This window comes from Maniola hyperantus, chromosome 1, assembly GCF_902806685.2.
Source record: "Maniola hyperantus chromosome 1, iAphHyp1.2, whole genome shotgun sequence".
NCBI lineage: Eukaryota > Metazoa > Arthropoda > Insecta > Lepidoptera > Nymphalidae > Maniola > Maniola hyperantus.
In genome coordinates, this window is record NC_048536.1 from 11419485 (window position 1) to 11441222 (window position 21738).

Here is a 21738-nt window from a genome sequence, read left to right on the forward strand (position 1 = left end):
GCCCAGCACAGAGCACTATATACTAGACTCCTGTGCTAGACTCCCAGTCCCAACTCCCAAGTCCCATTACTCCACATCGTAGATAGAGTAATACAGGAACGTTTGTTTTCTCATTCACACTAAAAAGAGAACAGATAAAATTACTAATGTGATAAACAGAGACGCAGCTAACCTATTTTTTATCCCTTATCGTGTAACCGATTTTTTTCAAGAATACCTACAAGGAATACAACTTTAGTTGCAAAACAAATTCTTATATTCTATAAGTCATGCTTGTCGCACTAGGTACCTATACACCTATAGATATGTTTGTCGAACTGTACCTATCTATTTTATTTTTTTGTAATTTTTTTTTTTTTTACGGCCCTGAACTGTATCTATGTTGCAGACAGACCACAGACAGTTGTACACGTACTGTTACCATGATTTTTGACTGAAAACGTCAAAAAATTCATTGATCTTTTAATAAAGAAAAAATTACCTTGGTGGTTTTGCTCTAAAGGGTTAGAACCCAGAGTCGTAAAGCGAGTTGAGAAAAGTAAATTGACAACTCATCTTTCACGTCACGGTCAGAGTTCAATGACTTTTTCGTCAATAGGTGGTCAATAGTTTGTGAACAGTTGTTTATATTCTAAAGAAATTAGGTAGTTTCGTATAAAAATTCGCGTTCGCTAATTTTCTTTAAGCGTTTCATATTGAACAGTTTCTAGTTAGTCAACATGGGTAAACCGTTTAAAGGAGTTTTATTTTGTTTAGTAACGGCATGGGCTTTATCTGCTGTTATCGGACATTCGCATTCACATTCACACGAGGACGAATCCGCAGCGTACAAATACAGTAAAAATGCAAATGAAAATTTGCAACATGAGCGTGAAGAACAATATGAATCTAATTATGATTTGTATGTAAAGGCTTTAGGTTCAACCATCTTTATAAGTATCGTGCCGTTTCTTATATTATTCTACATACCGATAGATGGTACCGTTGAAAAACAACCACTCTTAAAAGTTTTGTTATCCTTTGCTTCCGGTGGTCTTCTCGGTGATGCTTTCTTACACTTGATACCACACGCTCTAATGTCTCAAAGTAATGGAGCAGGACACAGTCATAGCCATAGTCATTCCCACAGTGAAAAAGAACATGAACCCCATGATATGACAGTCGGACTCGGCGTCCTAGGAGGCATTATAACTTTTCTAGCTGTGGAGAAAACTGTGCGACTATTTAACGTGGGACACGGCCATACACATGGTAATGACAAGAAAAAGTCAGATGATAAGACCAAGAAATCCAACAAAAATAAAAAGGATGAAATAAAAGTTGCCGGATATTTAAATCTTGCAGCTGACTTTACACATAATTTCACTGATGGATTAGCAATTGGAGCTTCATACATTGCAGGGCAGAGCATAGGACTGGTCACTACTGTCACCATTTTACTGCATGAAATTCCACATGAAATTGGAGACTTTGCTATACTTGTACAGTCTGGATGTTCTCGAAGAAAAGCTATGATGTTGCAATTGTTGACAGCTTTTGGTGCCATATCAGGCACCGTCATTTCCATATATCTTCAGGGCTCTGGAGATGGTGTTGTTTCCTCACTCGTCTTACCATTCACGGCTGGAGGTTTTATATACATTGCTACTGTGTCTGTGATTCCAGAACTATTGGAAGGATCGAATAAACTTTCACAGTCGATCAAAGAGATTCTTGCTCTCCTTGCTGGTGTTTATATGATGGTGATTATTGCACAATATGAATAAGAAAATTATTTGTGTAAAAACTGTATTCTAATAATAATATTGCCATTTTTTAGTAAATTGATAAAACATCACAATCATTCAAAGTTTTTTTATAATATTATTAAAAACAAGATCCTCAGCTGATAGACTTGGGATTATATTTTGTACTAGCTTATGCTTGCGACTCGTCTGCGTGGATTACCCAAATTTCGAACTCCTATTTCCTTCTTTCTTAGCAGATGCCTATGTCAATAGCTATCTGCATTCAAAATTTCAGCTCAATCTGTCCTGTAATTTGAGCTGTGTGTTGATAGATCAGTTTGTCGGTCACCTTTTCCTTTTATATATTTAGATATACAATTATAAGCTTCCTTTTCCAAATAATTACTTTGTTAATTCAGATTTAACTTTTCAAAGCAGGTAGCTTTAAATTATTATATATTATATAGTAGCAGGTAAACATTATTTTCCAAGATAAAATAATAAATAAATAACTGTTCTAAAACTTGTAAAAATATCGTAATGTTAAGCTATATACTATTATAAGCATAACTTTACTGCATGTGGTTTTAGAAGTTACCCCAATAATATGGTTAGCCACCATATTATTGGGGTAACTTCTAAAATGCATGAAACAAGTAACAATCAACCTACTTAAGTAAAAGGATCATATTATACATATACTAATAAGCTCTGCTACACCTCCATGATGCCTCGAGCAGCCTCAGGGTGTATCCTATATTCCCCTTCAAGACAAACACCAGAAGTTGCTATTCTTCCCCAAGCTGATCAACTACATGCCTTATACTTCAACTCGCACCAATGGAGGTGAAGCTGATTTTTTACCTTCATCCAATATAGTAGACTAGACCGTTAGCCAACCATGCCTTTAAAAAAAAAAAACATTTATCGATAGATTACAGATAAAGTCTTCTCATACGATCAAACTTTAGAACTGTATCTATGAATAATACTATGCATATTTAGCTAATCCATCAGACTTTGCTAAGGTGAAAGATACACCGAAGTCCTACATGTTTACATAATATATAGCCTATTGATATAATTAGTAGTTTCAGAGTTCAATAATTACAAACAAATCTTTCCTATTCATAATATTAGATATAGATAAATAAGCTTGGACGATTTAACCTAATAAGCTACTAGGTATGTGTTGTAGTGTATGAATTTAGTGAAATTATTGTTTATTCATTCATAGTATTCAAAGGAACAAACAAAAGGCCCGATCATAGATTATTGGTTTCGCTACGCTCTACGGCCCGGTTTACAAAATTGCCAGATAAACTTTATCTTATCAAAATTATTTTGATAGGATTCCTAATACTTAAAACTGTAATAACATCTTTATTCGTAAGATAGTTTGTGTTATTTTCATATGTATATATTGTGTAATATATCAATACTTATAATAAAACTGTAACAGGTCAAATTCTGTACATTGAAGATATTTTGAAATTTTTTTTTTCGAGGGCACTCTATAATCGATACTGAACCCAAAACTGTAATGTTTTTCATTTTTGTCTGTCTGTCTGTATCACGGCCGCGCATCACGCTGAAACTACTGAATGAATTCCAATGAATAGAAGAATATAGGATACTTTTTATCCCGAAATTCAGCATGGTTCCCGTAGGAGAGGGGATGAAAGTTAAAATGTATACTGAGTTGTAATTCATTAACGCGTAGTAAGTTTGTTAGAAAGAGAATATTTTAAAGATTGTTCCGTAAATATTTCAAGGTCATCGGTTTTTAACCGACTGTCAAAAAGATGGTTCTTTTTTCTACATCGATTTTTTCGAGGTTTCTGGACCGATTTGCAATTTTTTTTTAAATCAACAAAAAACGTTTTCGTGGTGGTCACATAAAAAATTCTGTATTCAACTCCTTAATCCTGATGCTGCAGGGTTACTGCCCGCCTGAGTTATCAAGATTCAGGAAGTGTTCATAGTGAATTCATATTGTAGGTACCAAGCAACGACTTTATTCTCAGACTTCAAGTCCCAACTCCTCAACCCTGATGATGTAGGGTACAGCACTCCTAAACTATAATGTTTCAGTAACTGCGGATGATGCAAAATTAATTTAGGTACCAATCATAGGCTACATCATTGAACTTCGGATCCTAACTCCTCAATCCTGATGCTGCAAAGTACTAAAGTCCTAAATCGTGGGGATTTTAGAATTTCTGATAGTGAATTGATATTTTAGGTATCAAGCAACGGCTTCACGATGACACTCCCAGTCCGAAATACTCCACCCGAGCGAAGCCGGGGCGGGTCAGCTAGTTGTGTAATATATATAAAAATGAATCGCTGAATGTGTTGCTGATCGCAAATCTCGAGAACAGCTGAACCGATTTCGCCAATTCTTTTTTCATAATATTCCTTGAGGTACCTACGAGGATGGTTCTTATGGAGAGAAAAATTAAAAAATTACTGAAAAAGAATCAACTGTTAGGCGGTACGAAGTTTCGCTGGGGCAGCTAGTTGTGTAATATAAATAAACCAAAGCATGAAAATTTAGTGTATATTTGATGAAGTTAATGGTCTTACTGAAAATAACAATACTGAAGTTTGATATTATCAATTCAATATAATTTATAAATTGAGAAACTCAATGGGGCCGATTCTCTTGTACACAATCTCTAAACTGAACTAAATTAACAGGTCTAAATCTAGTGCCATCCTTTTCCACAAGCAAAATTATGAAAGGGATAGTAATAGATTTAGACGTGTAATTTTAGTTTAGTTTAGAGATTGTGTACAATGGAATTAGCCACAATGTAAGCTTAACTGCTGGGTCTAAGACCTTGTAATTTAGCATGTCATCTTCACGTTATCTCTGTATATATTGCCACTACTACTATGTATAGATCCTCACTAAGGATTATAAAATATTTCCAAAGGAACTTTAAAAAAAGCTTGATTATATAAACACCTTGAACCAGAGAACAAATAAAACAGTTTTTGACAAAAAGATTTTTAATTACACAGATTACTTCTTCTTAGACACACCAACAGTCCTACCACGTCTGCCAGTAGTCTTAGTGTGTTGACCACGAACACGGAGGCCCCAGTAGTGGCGCATGCCTCTGTGTGCACGAATCTTTTTCAACCTCTCCAAATCTTCACGGAGCTTAGAGTCCAAATTTGAAGAAGTCAATTGGCTGTATTTACCATCAACAATATCTTTTTGCCTATTGAGAAACCAGTCTGGGATTTTGTATTGCCTTGGGTTAGACATAATAGTGACAATTTTTTCAACCTGAAACAATTATATTCTGTTATGAGACTAAAGCTATCCCTCTCCACAGGGGCACAGTTCAAGACAGTTAGGAAACTTCTAACAAAATGTTGGGGCTTCGACATCACTGGCAGGCATCCAATGTTAGAACTTTTGGCAGGTAGCCCTAAAGTAGCTCTATTTTTTTAGGGTTCCGTACCTCAAAAGGACGCAAGGAACCCTTATAGGATCACTTTATAGCCTGTCTGTCTGTCTGTCAAGAAAACATATACTTCCTGTTGACCTAGAATCATGAAATTTGGCAGATAGGTAGGTCTTATAGCGCAAGTAAAGACAAAAAACCGGCCAAGTGCGAGTCAGGCTCGCGCAACGAGAGTTCCGTACTGCAGTCTTATTTTTACAACATTTTGCACGATAATTCAAAAACTATGATGCATAAAAATAAATAAAAATCTGTTTTAGAGTGTACAGGTGAAGACCTTTCATATGATACCCCACTTGATATAGTTATCTTACTTCAAAAATTGAAAATAATAATTATTAGTTCAAGACCACAATTTAATTTTTTATCACTTTTCAGATTTTTCCCCGAATGTCAGCTATAAGACCTACCTACCTGCCAAATTTTATCATTCTAGGTCAACGGGAAGTACCCTCTAGGTTTCTTGACAGACCAACAGACAGACAGACAGACAACAAAGTGATCCTACAAGGGTTCCGTTTTTCCTTTTGAGGTACGGAACCCTAAAAATACGAAAACTAAATTTGTGGTAGTATCACAAAAAAAAATCTAAATGTGTTATGAATTAAAGTAATTTCAAAGTAAAATAACTATTATCAAGTGGGGTATCATACGAAAGGGCTTTACTTGGACATTCAAAAACAGATTTTTATTTACTTTTATGCATAATAGTTTTTGATTTATTGCGCAAAATGTCGAAAGTAATACTGTTCCTCTCCCCTTATCTATGAAGTTTACCTACCAGTCGAAAAATTTTGCAGTTTTACTTCTGTAGTACGGAACCTTCAGTGTACGAGTCCGACTCGCACATGGCAGGTTTCTTTGAGATTCAACATAAACGAGTCACCAAAATCAAATAATTGGCATATCGTCGATTCAGGATCAAACCGAGAATTCCCTCACCCTAGTTCACTCTGACAGAGGAATTGATGGTTATATTACAATTAATTATGATCTAGATTCTGAGATAGACTGGGATCAAGTTCATATCATCTTACTTAAAATTTTGACCATCAGTAAGCATAAAATTTTAACTATTCTGAATAAATAATTTGAGTTTGAGGTTGCTTACGGGATTTTGAACATTGAAACAGACTAGGCTGTTTTAAGCCTGCGAAAGCTTTGACTCATTAGATCCAGTGATCACACACAAACAAATTTTCACTTTATACTCACTTCTTCTTCAGTGCATTCACCAGCACGTTTATCCAAATCAATGTCTGCCTTTTTCAATACAATATTGGAGTACCGGCGACCGACTCCCTTGATGGCAGTCATAGCAAACATTACTTTGCGTTTGCCATCAATATTGGTATTCATAATACGAAGAATGTGTTGAAACTTATCCGGAATTACAAGCGACTGCAAATAAAAGCACTTGTTTCAAACAAAATATACATTAGGTTATCACCGCATACGCTATTTTATTAAAATCCAATAATAATTAAAGAATTGCATTTCATGATTAACTAATAATTTAAAGATTTATGTACCATTTTACTTATTTATTTTCGCTCTACGTTCACGAAAAGCTCCTGTCAACACCACCGACATATAAAAGAAAAGAACTCAACACACAAGTCACAAAAATCATTTCAAAAGTCAAAACAACCACCACAGAGCTTACACCATAATTTTTTCGACTGGCTTTACGGCTCTGGGTTTTAGCCAGAGAGTACTTGTAAAGTTTTAGGCCGGCAATATACGTCAGGTTTTTCATCCGGTCCGGCTACCTGAAGGCATTAGAGTCATACATTTGTTTGAATGTGGTACTGTAGCGTTGGCTTATTGTAACTTTTTGATTGCATTTTAAGAAAAACATAGCTAAATGCCATTTATATTAATTAGGTAATTACTATTCGGGCAGATAAACACATAAAAAATCCATACTAATATTATAAATGCGAAAGTGTGTCTGTCTGTCTGTCTGCTAGCTTTTCACGGCCCAACCGTTCAACCGATTTTGATGAAATTTGGTACAGCGTTAGCTTATATCCCGGGAAAGGACATAGGCTACTTTTTATCCCGGAAAATTAAAGCGTTCCCATGGGATTTTCAAAAAACTAAATCCACGCGGACGAAGTCGCGGGCACCATCTAGTAATAAATAAACAAAAATATATTTTTTTCAAACAAATATACGGCTCTAATGCCGTCAGATAACCTGACCGGACCGGATCGGATGAAAAAACCTGACGTATATTTCCGGCCTAAAAGCTAAAAAGTACTCTGTGGTGTTTACTCATGTCTCAGAACAAGAACTATTAGAACTAGCCCTATTTTGACACTTACTGTTAGAGCGAGATAGCTAAATGCATTACTATCTATAGAGATACACACAGATTCTGTCATGTTCTCTAATAAGAGAACGTGACAGAATCTGTGTGTATCTCTAATAAGAGAACATGACAAAATGATTATGTTTTGTCCTTATCACCGTGGCCACTTTTTTTGTTTGCAAAAATGTATTTGTACGTGAGATTTTGGCAAACAACGTGAAGTGAGGTTATGTTGACTCAAGTATTGTAAATAAATAACTGATTCGTATTGTTGTTTTTTAAGTACCTCTGCTTGAGCGAGAGGGACTGAGGGGGCCTCGCGTAGATAGTATAATAGGTAGATTTAAGTAATGTGTAACCGCGTATGAGATAGCGATAGCACGACGTAACGATGAATAACACGACGTTTAGTAGTCAATATTTTTGTATTAAACGTTTTTTATGTGAAAACAAGTAAAAAACTCATGAGAAATACAATTACGCTACGAATTCTTAAAGTTTATTTCGCAACTAAAGTTGCATACCTTGTATGTAAGTTGTATGTATTTTTGAAAAAACCAGTTACACGATAAGGGACAAAAAATAGGTTAGCTGCGTCTCTGTTTATCCACATAAGTCACTTCATCTGTGCTCTCTTTTTAGTGTGAATGAGTAAGCAAACGTTCCTGTATCTACCTTTATTACTCTATCTACGGGGCCACGCTAGTTGCATGTGTTGATTTTCGTAATCTATGGTCGCAACCTCAGAACAAATACCTGGTCGTAACCATAGAGTAGTATTATATTATGGTAGGTACCTAACCTTCGTAACCAGCCAGCCATATTATAGTAGATAGGTAGGTAGGTAATCTATCAGCCATTGCAAAGCCCAAAGGCTTGGACGATCTAACCTAAGGACGCGCCTCGCATGATTATTCCCCTCTGTCAATAGTAATGGATTTTTAATCCACTGCGTTTATAAACACTGTTTGCGGAATCGATTTTGTCATTGTCAGAATCGTTTTCGATGTGTGACTACGTCTTACACGCTGGGTGAAAAATGCCTGTTTGTGCCGTTAGTGAGTGCAAGAACAAATCAAACACATCAAATTTACAAAAAGATGGAATTTCATTTCATAAGTAAGTATTTTTGGTGTAATAAACGCTTTCTATAAATTAAATTACATAAATTATTATAATAAAATAACAATCGAGAACTTTACCGATTCAGTAATTGAGTACGTAATAATTCGGTAGAAACGAGTCACACTTCTCACGAGACTATATTTTGTTTTTTCTAAACAATTGCAACCCTCGTTATATACAAATTAGGTTAAAATTTGAATACGCGTGAACAGCATGAAATTACGTAGTAGTAAAAATAACACTAGTCTCGTGGGAAGTGCGGTATACTAAAGACGGAGAGCCAGCGCCCAAAAAACTGTTTGAATTTACTAAGGCTAATTTTTTGCGCATACTGACCAGCTCTGTCCCCATATTCTGCTGACTAACCATTACAACTTTTATTTATATGCAATATACAAGTTATATAACAATTTTCAGCCTTAGTAAATTCATTTTATTACCTCGCAGGTACGACACCTTTGATAGCGCACCTGAGTCACTGTTCTCAGGTTCACTTGACTGACCGCAGTATGTTTGTGTACGCAACCATTCTAATGAACTATAAAAAAATTAGCCTTAGTAAATTCAAACAGTATTTTGGGCCCTGGCTCTCCGTCTATAGTATACCGCACTCCCCACGAGACTATTGTGTTATTTTTACCAAATTTTTCAGTATTAGATTTAATTGCATAGGACATAAGGTTCGATTTTTAAGAATCATGTGATAGTGATTGCGGTTCGATTATCGATATCGATGAAAACATTTTCTTAACGACTAAATTACCGTCTTCAAGTCAAGTAAAGAATAGTTATTATTAATTACCACAATTTTTTCGCTACCTATACTTGTAATAAAACTGGTCGATTTCTGTGATTTCACGTACTTAATACATTTAAAAAAATATTAAAGCAACGCAATTTTAGTGATAGGCGAGAAACGGGGTAGGGTGTCTCTGAACTGGGTAATTTGTAGCTAAAAGGTGTACCTTTCTCAAGGATGAGGATTAGGTAATAATTTATCATAATCGTTTTATTTTTACAGATTTCGATATTTTTACAGAGAGAATCGCCAAGAATATACATAACATTAACCTAATGGTAAATAATGACGTGTTAAAAATAGAAGAGGCCACCGTGTGTGTTTACTAATTTATTTTCATAGTATCATATATGTCTTATGGAATTTTGCTGTGGGGTAAAAGCGGCAGGTATTGAGAAAATTTTTGCATTGCTAATTTGTAAGGGCAATACGTGTAATATTTAATAACTTACATTTAATTTTTTTGGACAAAGAGTACACCATATTGGAATTACCATGTAAACCCAATGTGCAATAAATAAATGATTGATTGGAAAGAAAAAAACATTTTATTGATTGATATACCTACTAATTATGTTTGGTAGGTTTTTGCGCGGTCAGGTTTATTTTGTATTATATAATAATATAAGTCATTAATAAGCACATTTTCACTATCGAAATTTTAAATGAAAATTTCGTTATATAAAAAAATACAAAAGATTAAAAATGATATAAAATAAGTAAAAAAGTATGTGCATATTTTTTAAATAAATATTTTTCTTATTTTTACGTTGCATTATTAGTTTTTGGGATAATTACCTATTAAGTGAGGTGAATGTATGCAAGAATACGCTACGCTGACCAAACACTGGTTTTAAGTAATTAAATACGAGTAATAAATTCTTACTTCTACTTTTGTTTCTGAAAAACTATCGATATATTTTAAAATATCGATACGGTAGCATCGCAAATCAATTTGACTGTCTTACACTCGTAATGTCTTTGTATGTTGATGTATATAACTTATTAGTGTGCGTAAAATGTAGTAGTGTTGAAGATTTAGATATGTGTGTGTTAATAATGACACAAAACTTTGTTGAGTCAGTGTGTCAAGTTGCCTATGTAGTGTTTCCTCGTCCCGCACCAAAAGTGACAGAAATTTTTATTCGTAATATTAGGCGCGTTACAAGTCCATAGGTTAGATCGTCCAAGCCCAAAGGCAACATTGGAAAATTTTAATTGAATTTTGCGTCTGTGATCTTTTATTTCTGGTCGGTGTCTGTGATGTGTCTGTGATTTTGAGTGTTCGTTCGTCGTGTGCCGGTTACCAATTTTTCTTCGGTTATTAGTTTTTCAGATAGTTGTACGGTGATTTAGAATATAAATTAACACAATGATTACAGAACCGACGTTAACGCTGATACAGGTATTAGAAAAGACTATTTCACCAGGTAAGTAACGCTTTCATTAGTTTTGAGCATGGCGCTTCTTTATTGTCAACTGACTTTTCACTTTTGTAAATCTACGTACATAGCTCGAATCGTTATGACTAATTTCGATAACATGATATTAGTAATATTAAAACTTCTTTACGGTTAAAATAAAGCTTTTGTAAATTTTATTTTTAACAGTTTAACTCGTTAACAAGATCGTGTAACACGTTATTCCGTCGTTACTCGTCATGTTAGGAAGTTTCTGGGCCGTACGCGCCGTACGATTGTTTTTCGAATTGTGGCTTTCTTTCACTTCTTATTAACTTTCTTAATTTTTGGGTATTTACTTAAGGTGTGACACTGTATGATAACCTCACATTGTACCAACAGTCCAATGTCGATTTCTTCGTTAAAATGCTAATGGTTTGATTATAATAGTATTTCGTTCATTTATCGAAATATAATATTACAGATCGAAATGAATTGGAAGCTGCAGAGAAATACCTTGACCATGCAGCTGTCTCTAACTTCACGATTTTCATCAAGATGTTATCAGATGTGCTGGTCCAGGGAGGTAATAGCCAGGTGGCGAGAATGGCTGCTGGCTTGCAGTTAAAAAACCACCTCACTTCGAAAGACCCTACACTTAAACAGCAATATCAACAGAGATGGCTAGAGCTACCTGAAGATACCAGACTCTACATTAAAAATAATGTAATTTTACTTCTTTCATATGTTTTTCTATTATTTATTTGAAATAATCACTACCCATATTATAAATGCGAAAGTGTGTTTGTTTGTTAGTTTGTCCTTCAATCTTTCTCATAAAAACTCTTTTTCATAAAAAGAGTAATGGTAAGTTAATATGGGCTCATTTCAAAATATCCATCATTAATTATAACTTATACTAGCTGATGCCTGCGACTTTTAAAAATCCTGTGGGAACTCTTTGATTTTCCAGGATAGAAGTATGTAGCCTATGTCACTCTCCAGATCTTAAACTGCAAACCAGTGCAAAAAAATCATGTTGATTCGTTGCTCCGTTTCGACGTGATTGAATTGACAAACCAACAAACAAACAAAGTTTTGCGTTGATCGCGTGATTTGTTCATTTACACATTTTTTTTTCTTGTGCTGTAACCGCCGGTTTACGGATTTTTTCCTTTACTTGTGCTATAAGACCTACCTACCTGACAAATTTCATGATTATAGGTCATCGGGAAGTACCCTTTAGGTTTTCTTGACAGACATAGCAGGATAGGTTCCTTTTTCCATTTGAGGTATGGAACTCTAACCATAGCATATTATGTCCGTACCTGTCCCAAATTTTATCAGAATTGGTTAGACATATGGCTTTGAAAAGGTTACAGATAGAAAGACAGGCACACTTTTATAATGTGCTGATATTAATATTCCCATTTATAACATACTGGATTGAATTTTTAGTTCCAATAAAATTATTTTTAGATATTAGCAGCTATCGGTACAGAGAACAGTAGACCCAGTTCTGCTGCCCAGTGTGTAGCATATGTTGCAGTAGCTGAACTTGCTGTAGGACAATGGAATGGTCTGATTCCCATCCTAGTAGAAAATGTCGTAAATCCTGAATCTACTGAACTAAAGAAAGAAGCAAGCTTAGAGGCTATTGGTAAGTGTATTTCTGTATAAAACTGATGCTAAATTGACAACTTTAAAAAAAAATTAAAAAACTGACTTACAAAACCATTACAAATAAATATTAAAAAATAATTTTTGTTTCTGCACATGTATGTATGTTGAAGTCGGACGAGCTTCACGCTTTGATTTCTAGTTTCTTTTATTATGCTCGGCTGACTTCATACATACATATAATGTAGAAATAAAAATTATTTTTTACATTTTAGTGGTTTTAGAAGTCAGTTTTTTAATATTTTTTTTATTTTAAGCTTTTTAGTGTAAGTAGTCAAGTTGCTTGTTATCTAAAATATTAATTCACCAGCAAAACTTTCCAAATCCACATGGCTTAGGAGTTCAGTACCTTGCAGCATCAGGATTGAGGAGTCAGTATCTGAAGTTCAATGATTTAGTCTATGCCTGGTACCTAAAATAATATTGCACCATCCGCATTTCCTGAATCACTATAGTTTAGTAGTGCTGTACCCTGCATCATCAGGGTTGAAGAGTTGGGACTTGAAGTCCAAGCATCAAGTTGTTGCTTGGTACCCACAATATTAATTCACTATGAACACTTCCTGAATCTTGATATCTCAGGCAACATCAGGTGACCCTGCAGCATCAGGATTAAGGTGTTGAATCCAGAAATTTTTAAGGAACCACCACGGAAACTTCTGCTGTTGATTAAAAAAAAATTTGCAAATTGGTCCAGAAACCTCGAAAAAATTGGAATACATTAAAAAAAATGTTTGAACCTGTTTTAATTAAGAGATTTGTATACCAAATGTAGGCTGTATTCACTAAAAATACCATTATTATTTATTTTATTTATTCAAAATTTCAGTCTGAACTCTTTGCTAGAATATAAATTGTCACTTAGTTCATAAATAATTTACACTATAAGATTAGGTCAAATGTGGCCCAGCATGAAATCGGCACCAGTCTTGTCTGTCCTACCCAGTGGCGTGCAGGGCATAGAGGCATAAATGCACTGCTTACCCTAGTTGTAATGGCTCAATCATAGAGCAGAAACAAAGAGGAGATGTTGTATTAAGATTTCCCTATGAAATATCGAGTGACATTTTGCGGGGTGAGGGGTTGTGGAACGCCGCCCACTTCTCAATTTTCCATCTGCGGGTTAGTAGCAAAACTACTCGCTTAGCGACCTAACATCGATATATTGATGTCACTACATAGTTCAGCTATCTCACACTAGATGTCAATAATCTAGAACTAATTTAATAATTACGTATAAAATTACTTACAAATGAAATGTGATACCATTCATAGCATCAGAACGTCTGTCTGAATAACTTTGACACGATAAAACACAACACTTCATCCTTTTGTTCTTAAAAACGCGAAAACACACCGATAATACGAGTCTCAATATATGTGAACCTGACGAACGCAGACAGCATACTAACTAAGGCCCCGCCCACAGTGATGACGTCAGGACCTAGTTGAAAATCACAGTGCACAGTTGCTTAGGCCAACTCCTCTTTGTTTCTGCTCTATGGGCTCAATGCATATATTTCATTATGACCTGCCAGTAAATAGGTTCCTACCTAACTAATGCTTACCCTGGCTTCAAACACTGTGCATGCCACTGGTCCTACCCCTATGCTATTGTAAAGTGTGAAACCAGAGGCTTGTGAAGGAGATCCTTAATGAATTGGCAGAGTGGCCCGAAACAACATTATGTGAAACTGAATGTAGGAGTAACGAAGCATGTCTTGGTGTAGCTAATTTAAAAACTTTTGGCTAGGACAAATTTGACTGTGCAGCCCAAGGGTTCATATTTGTAACCACTTTTGCCTGATATTTTTAATAAAAAGCACTATTAACCTATACTTTTCAAACAAAAAAGTAGTTTGGACCAGATAAGAGCTTTCACTGTAACATAACATACACGTTGGCCCTTGTAACATAACCCTATATTGAAATTTTCTAAATCTTAGTTTTTTCATTGTTTTTTGTCTGTTATCAGGTTATATTTGTCAAGAAATAGACGCTGAAGTGCTGACAGAACAAAGCAATGCAATTTTAACTGCCATCATCCATGGCATGAGATCAAGTGAGCCTAGCATTCATGTTCGTCTTGCTGCAACTCAAGCTCTGCTCAATTCCCTTGAATTCACAAGGGCCAATTTTGATAGAGAAAATGAGAGGAATTTTATCATGGAAGTTGTTTGTGAGGCGACACAATCCGCAGATATGAGAATAAGTGTAGCGGCACTTCAATGTCTAGTGAGTTTGTTCTGTTTGAATTAGTGATAAGCAAGCTAATGGAGAATATTCATCATCCTCAATAATAATAATTAAGCTTTTTATTTCCATCTTTACATTTTACATAACTTCATGTGATTACTTATTTATATTTTACAAACTTCATATGGTTACTCATTTGTTAGTTGTTTTAGTAAATAGATTAAAAGTTAGTGTTAGTTTGTTAGTGTTTTAGTCTATGATGGATCCCAAAGTCTGGGTGAAAGTCTCCTCCATTTCTTTCCACTTCTTCCTATTTTGGTCAACATAAATCCAATCTCTTCCAGCCACTTTTATAGTGTCTTGGGCCTGCCCACTTTCCGCATTCCAAGTGGTCCAGTCCATTTTGTCACTGTTTCTGTCCACCCCACCCGGTCCCATGTCTGCACCTGGATATATGTCCAGCCCATTGCCACTTTAGTTTTAAAGCATATTCTAGCGCATCAATCAGTTTTGTCTTTTTTCTGATGTCTGTACTTCTTACCTTCTGAATTTTTCTTAGTTTTAGGATACTCCTTTCCATGGCGCGTTGGCATGTTACTATCTTGTTTTTTGCTTACGTAGTATATACCCATGTGTTAAACTTGGCAAGATACAAGTGTCCATAATCATTTTTTCAGGTGCAGTTCATACTTTCCTTTTTGAATTTCTTTCTGAGACCAAAATTTGTTCCATGAGATTTGAATTTTTCTATCTACTTCATCTTCGATACTGTTTATATTAAATGATATTTTCAATGCATGACGTGATTTCTAATCCTACCTTTATTACTGTTATCTCCCAAAGCCACCATCATCCAAACAAATGTTCCTCCCAGTTTTGAGGACAATATGCAGAGAAACTTTCTAAAAAATAAAGAAGGTCTGGCGTGTGCTGGCTCTTAATCCATTACGATTAGAGAAGTTCAATAACTTCATTTATTAAATTTTAAACCTTTTCTAGGTGAAAATATTATCTTTATACTACCAGTACATGGAACCTTACATGGGACAGGCGCTGTTCCCTATCACTTTAGAAGCTATGAAATCTGACATAGATGAGATCTCCTTGCAAGGAATAGAATTTTGGTCAAATGTTAGCGATGAAGAAATAGATCTAGGCATTGAGATGGCTGAGGCAAACGAAGCAGGTATGATTGTAATATATTATAGAGTTGAATATTATGTATTATTAAGTGTCAGAAGAACTGTTCCAGCAAATTCAGTTGATTAATTTTTTTGTTAGGGCGACCACCTGTAAGAACATCAAGATTCTATGCTCGGGGAGCTTTGCAGTATATTGCTCCAGTGTTGATGCAGAAACTAACAAAACAGGAAGACTCTGACGATGAACTTGAATGGAACCCATCAAAAGCTGCTTCAGTATGTTTAATGCTGCTTTCAAACTGCTGTGAAGACGATATTGTTCCTCATGTTCTGCCATTTATTCATTCAAATATTAAAAGCGAAAACTGGCGATACAGGGAAGCAGCTCTTATGGCTTTCGGTTCTATCTTAGGTGGTCTAGAATCGGCTACTTTAAAACCACTTGTAGAAGAAGCGATGCCTACCCTCATTCAAGCTATGTATGACTCGAGTGTAGCAGTGAGAGATACAGCGGCCTGGACATTTGGTAGGATTTGTGAAATCGTCCCAGAGGCGGCCATCAATGACACGTATCTTAAACCTCTTCTAGAAAGTCTCATGAGTGGACTGAAGGGTGAGCCACGAGTAGCGGCGAATGTTTGTTGGGCATTCACAGGACTAGCCGAAGCTGCATACGAAGCCGCCGATTGCAGTGACTCCCACCAGCCGAAGACGTACTGTATGTCCACTTACTTCGATTACATCGTTGAACGACTATTGGAGACCACAGACCGCCAAGATGCAGCACAGCATAATTTGCGGTCAGCCGCTTATGAAGCTCTCATGGAAATGGTCAAAAACTCTCCGACGGACTGTTATGTCACTGTGCAAAAAACTACGATGGTTATATTGGAGCGTCTGCAGCAGGTGCTACAAATGGAGAACCATATCTCCAGCCAGGCTGACAGATCTCAGTTGATTGATCTTCAGAGCCTGCTGTGCGCCACTCTGCAATCGGTTCTACGGAAGGTAACTCCCGAGGATGCGCCGCAAATATCTGACTCTATTATGACTGCTCTGCTAACGATGTTCGCCGGGAACGCCGGCAAGGCTGGTGGCGTCCAAGAAGACGCTTTGATGGCAGTATCGACATTGGTTGAAGTGTTAGGAGAAGGGTTCCTAAAATATATGGATGCTTTCAAACAATACCTGTATGTTGGTCTTAAAAATCACCAAGAATATCAAGTATGCATATCTGCCGTAGGTGTTACTGGTGACATATGCCGTGCACTAAAGAGTAAGGTAAATATGCTTCAGATTGTAAGTTATTGCTATTGTTAAAAAGTTGACGTTTGGAAATCGTCGTATGTCCATCAGTTAACTTAGATGATGTTGATACTTAAAAACATGTCTGTGTGTTCAAGTAGTTTACCTACATGTAGTAAACTTTATATCTGCCTAATCTTACCCAGTCTTAGGCAATCCTAGTGCTATCCGACCTAACCTAGCTCTATCAGGACATTCAGAACCAACCAACCTAGTCTGTCACAGTACTAACCTAGTTTAATCTTTACAAAACCAGTTATACCCAATCAAATTGAATGAATTACATTTCAATTAATTATTTAATTCATCATTATGATGACTTATTGCTAATCCAGAGCACGGGGTCTCCTCTCAAATGAGAAGGGTCTAAGGCCTTAGTCCACCACACTGACCAAGTATGGATTAGCAGACTTCTCATACTTTTGCGAACAATATGGTAAACTCCCAGACATGCAGTCTGCAGGTTTCCTTGCAATGTGTTCTTTTACTGTTAATGCAAGTTACTGTAATGTACTATTAATGTAGTTAAAAAAAGTAATGTGTTTTTTAAGTAAGAAAAAAAAGTGAGAGTCCTGATTGACCCCATAGGTGGACCCCCAGGTCCACCTTTGAGTTCAATCCTGGGCAATAAGCTTGAAGTATTTAATTATAGCTACTGTTATAATGAGGCTAATTCCGTTGTACGCAATCTCTAAACTAAACTAAAATGGCACGTCTAAATCTATTGCTTTCCCTTTCATAATGTTGCTTGCGGAAAAGGATAGCACTAGATTTAGACCCGATAATTTAGTTTAGTTTAGAGATTGTGTACAAGAGAATCGGCCCCAATGGGGCCGATTCTCTTAGTTAGGTCCGATTCTGTTAGTTTAGTTTAGAGTTCGTGTACAACGGAATTAGCCACATTGTTTAACTATAAACTTTCATTATAATTAGTGTATTTTTCTAGGTGCTACCTTATTGTGATGAAATCATAGTACTGTTACTAGAGAACCTCGGCGACCCGTCTATTCATCGTTCAGTGAAACCTCAAATTCTATCAGTCTTTGGAGATATAGCTCTCAGTATCGGTCCTGACTTTAAGAAGTATTTCGATGTAGTCATGCAGATGCTGCTGCAGGTTAGTGATTGTTTTCATAATTAATAATAATTATATTTATCCATACTATTAATATTATAAATGTGAAAGTGTATCTGTCTATCTGCTAGCCTTTCACTGCCCATCTGTTCAACCAATTTTGACGGAATTTGGTACAGAGATAACTTGCATCCCGGGGAAGGACATTTTATCCTGGAAAATCAAAGAGTTCCCACAGGATTTTTAAAAACCTAAATCCACGCGGACGAAGTCATCACCTAGTTATTAATAATTGTCAACTACAATTTTTCGTAGGGATCTCTAATTTTTTTTTCAAATAAAATCAGCCTATGGTACTCAGGACTTTCTACTGGTAACAGAATTTTCAAAATTGGTTCAGTAGTTCCGGAGATTACTCCCTACAAACAACATTCAAACTTGGATATGACCAAAATTGTTATGATGACTAAATTATTTTTCTTGTATATTTTAGGCCAGCAATGCGCAAGTGGATCGTGATGACTATGATATGGTAGAATATCTATGCGAGCTGCGGGAGAGCGTGCTAGAAGCGTACACGGGTATCATTCAGGGGCTGAAGGGCACGAGTGGTGAGATCCAAGCGGACGTGGCCGTAGTGGAGCCGCACGTGGGCGCGATCGTCAACTTCATGATCCAAGTGGCGTCGGAGCCCGAGCGCACGGACGGCCACATGTCGGTGATCGCGGGGCTCACGGGCGACCTGTGCACGGTGTTCGGCCAACGCGTGCTGCCGCTGCTGGAGACGCGGCCGCTGCTGGACCTGCTGCAGGCCGCGCGCCTGTCGCGCACGCCGCGCACCAAGACGCTCGCCAACTGGGCCACCAAGGAGATCCGCAAGCTCAAGCAGCAGGCGCCGCTCGCTAGCTGGTGAGTACATGCCGGTGATCGCGGGTCTCCCGGGTGACCTGTGCACGGTGTTCGGCCCGCGCGTGTTGCTGCCGCTGGCTCACTCGTGACCCGGACATGCTTGCGAGCGAGGCGTTTAGCTAGCTAGATATGTGTATATACTGCTGTATACTACATATCTAGATTCTAGATATGTAGTATACAGCAGTATATACACATATTTTTCCGCATGTCGACACCGGATTTTGTTATATAAATATTAAATCCCTTGTTACAGATTTGAAACATCATGGAACAAAAGTGATGTAACGAAGTTTCAATCAACATACTGCTGGTAAATTTAAATGTGTTATTGGGAGGTCATATCATGTTATTATTTTTAAGTCGTTAGGTGCATTTATATTTACTGGGCCTTAAGAATAGCGAGTATTTTTTAATTTACTTTCAAAACATTTAATTTCAATGATGCCTTAGTTTGAATGTAGATGTTACAATTAAATATAATGTTATAAGTGTGACTGTATGTATGTTCTTTTACATATTATATAGATGCCAATAATTACATACAGTCTATATCCAATTTCATCACTAAATACATTAAACAGTTCATAAAACATTTGAATCATTTGCCCAGAGTTTTTTTGTAAATGGAGTAACAATTTTTGTTTTCAATCACATAGTGATTATTTATGTGGCCAATTATGCACCTAGCGCAGCACTTGAAAAACGATGTAATGCCTCACTATAATCTTTCCGTAATATTCTAAAAAATATTAAAGCATTTCCTATTTGGTATTATAGATACAGACAGTGGCTGTGGTATCTTTACTTATGTAATGTGGAAGAGACTTGCATGAAAGTTGACGTATGTTATTATAGGCATGATGCACATTTGCAAGGGATTATGAATTTTATAAATTATTGTTTTGTAAGATATGAAAGAATCTATGAATGATGAAGAATGTATGGTGATATGTATAAGTGAATAAACATATTTTGTATACTAAGACATGAATCAGCCCCCTGAAAAGGATTGGTGTCGATGTCATAAGGTTTCACGAGCGAGACGTAAGGCCGCCATATTGGTGCCAAAAATCTTTTAAATTCATCACGATAATTTCCTGACTAATGATGATAAACTTAATAAAATCGATTTATAAAATTGTGTTACATCACATAGAATATTTGAAGATTGTTTCAATCATTAAATTACAAGTTAGAAATTTTGTGATGAACAAAAAGACAGTATTGCCTTTATTCTCAGCTCATTTTGTACATATGTAAATTAACAGCTCTTTTTCTTGACATGCATAGTACATTTTTTGGACAAAATGTATAGGTACTACGTTACATAAAGCACTGACTTAGTAAAATTTTGTAAAAACCTATTATGTGCTCCTACAGTTATTTAGTATTGTTGAAAATATTCGTTTAAGAATCTCAATTGGTTGATAATTAAAAACTTGTCTTTTGCAAACAGCGATTTTGAATGTTGTTTAACATGCTGTTACTTTTATGAACTTTTTAACATTACTTGGTTAAAAACGAATTTGTTTGTTAAATCTGTAAGTACTTAGTAGGTGCCCAACGCCATTAAAAGACCGACAATAACATTTCCGTTTCCTATTAATGATACTTTTTAGTTTTTTGCTATTAATACGTCAGTGCCTTGAAGCATTCGAAGTTTTTTCGGATTCGGAATTCCTTACCAGTTATCACGTAAATGTTAAACATTCACATGATATAATATTAATGGATATCGAGCGATAAATCTATTTTCCAGTACCACTAGTTGTAACATTAACGGACTGTGAGCTTAATGAGAGCGGAATCGCTTTAGTTTAGTTCGTATCTTGAGTGGTTGCTAGTCTGTGAGCATCACTGACAGGGATGATGTTTGCGCGAATTATGCAAGATTTATAAGAGACGAGTGCCGTTACTTTGAGCTCTTGTACATCATCTATGAAATAGGAATCGGTAGGCACGATGCAATTCATTGACTGATAGTAATTGTATTTATTTTTAAGATAAAATCTTTTGCTAAAAGCATATTGGGCATTATGTCCAAGAGCTCACTGTTAACATTTTGTGTTTTACTTGATATGCGTGTATAGGTATAAATGTCGCATGTTACACATACATACCTACTGACCGATTATTTCGTCGCGAATCTTTTTCATAAAATGTACTTATTACTAAGGATGATAGGAGAATATGTAAGAGGACTAGTGCCATGCCATGAAAGGTTCTGAATTAGAATCATAGGCATTGAGTCGATGAATACCACCCACTTTTCCTGCGCGGATCAAATATTTAGATTATTTTGTTACATCTTTATTTCAATTTGTTGTACCCACGAATATTACTTATCATTTAAACAGTTCTATAATATTAAAAGCAAGTAAAAATTTATTGTATTATTTGTGTACTACTATAATATATCTAATTAAATCTGTTTGGTGTACGATAAATCTGTTGTGAAAGACGTCTCTCTTGTATGAAAGACTTTCATACAGGTGTTTTTTAACAGATCTACTACTTTCATTCAAAGTATATAGAACGCCCCGGACACCCGCACGTCACTCGCGCTCGCCCACACCGG

The 21738-nt window shown here is 36.0% G+C and overlaps 3 protein-coding genes across 5 annotated transcripts; 2 read left to right on the forward strand and 1 right to left on the reverse strand.

Annotated features, from left to right (window-relative positions):
- Positions 1–560: 560 nt before the first annotated feature.
- Positions 561–1843, forward strand: Catsup (Catecholamines up). Its single transcript, XM_034971593.2, has one exon. The coding sequence runs from the start codon at positions 720–722 to the stop codon at positions 1764–1766; it is 1047 nt and encodes a 348-aa protein (XP_034827484.1). The 5' UTR covers positions 561–719; the 3' UTR covers positions 1767–1843.
- Positions 1844–4727: 2884 nt separating this feature from the next.
- Positions 4728–6897, reverse strand: RpS18 (ribosomal protein S18). The gene is made up of 3 exons (XM_034968766.2): positions 6742–6897; positions 6425–6610; positions 4728–5028 (listed from the first exon to the last, which is right to left on the reverse strand). Exons 1-3 carry the CDS (start codon positions 6742–6744, stop codon positions 4759–4761), a joined length of 459 nt encoding a protein of 152 aa, XP_034824657.1. The 5' UTR covers positions 6745–6897; the 3' UTR covers positions 4728–4758.
- Positions 6898–8497: 1600 nt separating this feature from the next.
- On the forward strand, positions 8498–21556 carry Fs(2)Ket (Importin subunit beta Fs(2)Ket). Of its 3 annotated transcripts, none has more exons than XM_069498113.1 (9): positions 8498–8645; positions 9673–10880; positions 11335–11576; positions 12330–12510; positions 14506–14765; positions 15726–15912; positions 16008–17149; positions 18120–18290; positions 18742–19161. In XM_069498113.1, exons 2-9 carry the CDS (start codon positions 10823–10825, stop codon positions 19159–19161), a joined length of 2661 nt encoding a protein of 886 aa, XP_069354214.1. In that variant the 5' UTR covers positions 8498–8645; positions 9673–10822. The 3 variants fall into 3 exon arrangements, with proteins under 3 accessions (XP_069354214.1, XP_034826322.1, XP_034826330.1); XM_034970439.2 differs by adding an exon at positions 19414–21556 and having other exon boundaries at positions 8578–10880; positions 18742–19157; XM_034970431.2 differs by having other exon boundaries at positions 8574–10880.
- Positions 21557–21738: the final 182 nt, after the last annotated feature.

What these genes read in the sequence shown, in the direction of transcription:
- Catsup (XM_034971593.2), top strand. Translation starts at nt 720, where the DNA reads ATGGGTAAACCGTTTAAAGGAGTTTTATTTTGTTTAGTAACGGCATGG.
- RpS18 (XM_034968766.2), bottom strand. An exon ending in GTGAATGCACTGAAGAAGAA is followed by an intron (nt 5,029 to 6,424) that starts GTGAGTATAAAG and finishes TAATTGTTTCAG; the next exon opens with GTTGAAAAAATTGTCACTAT.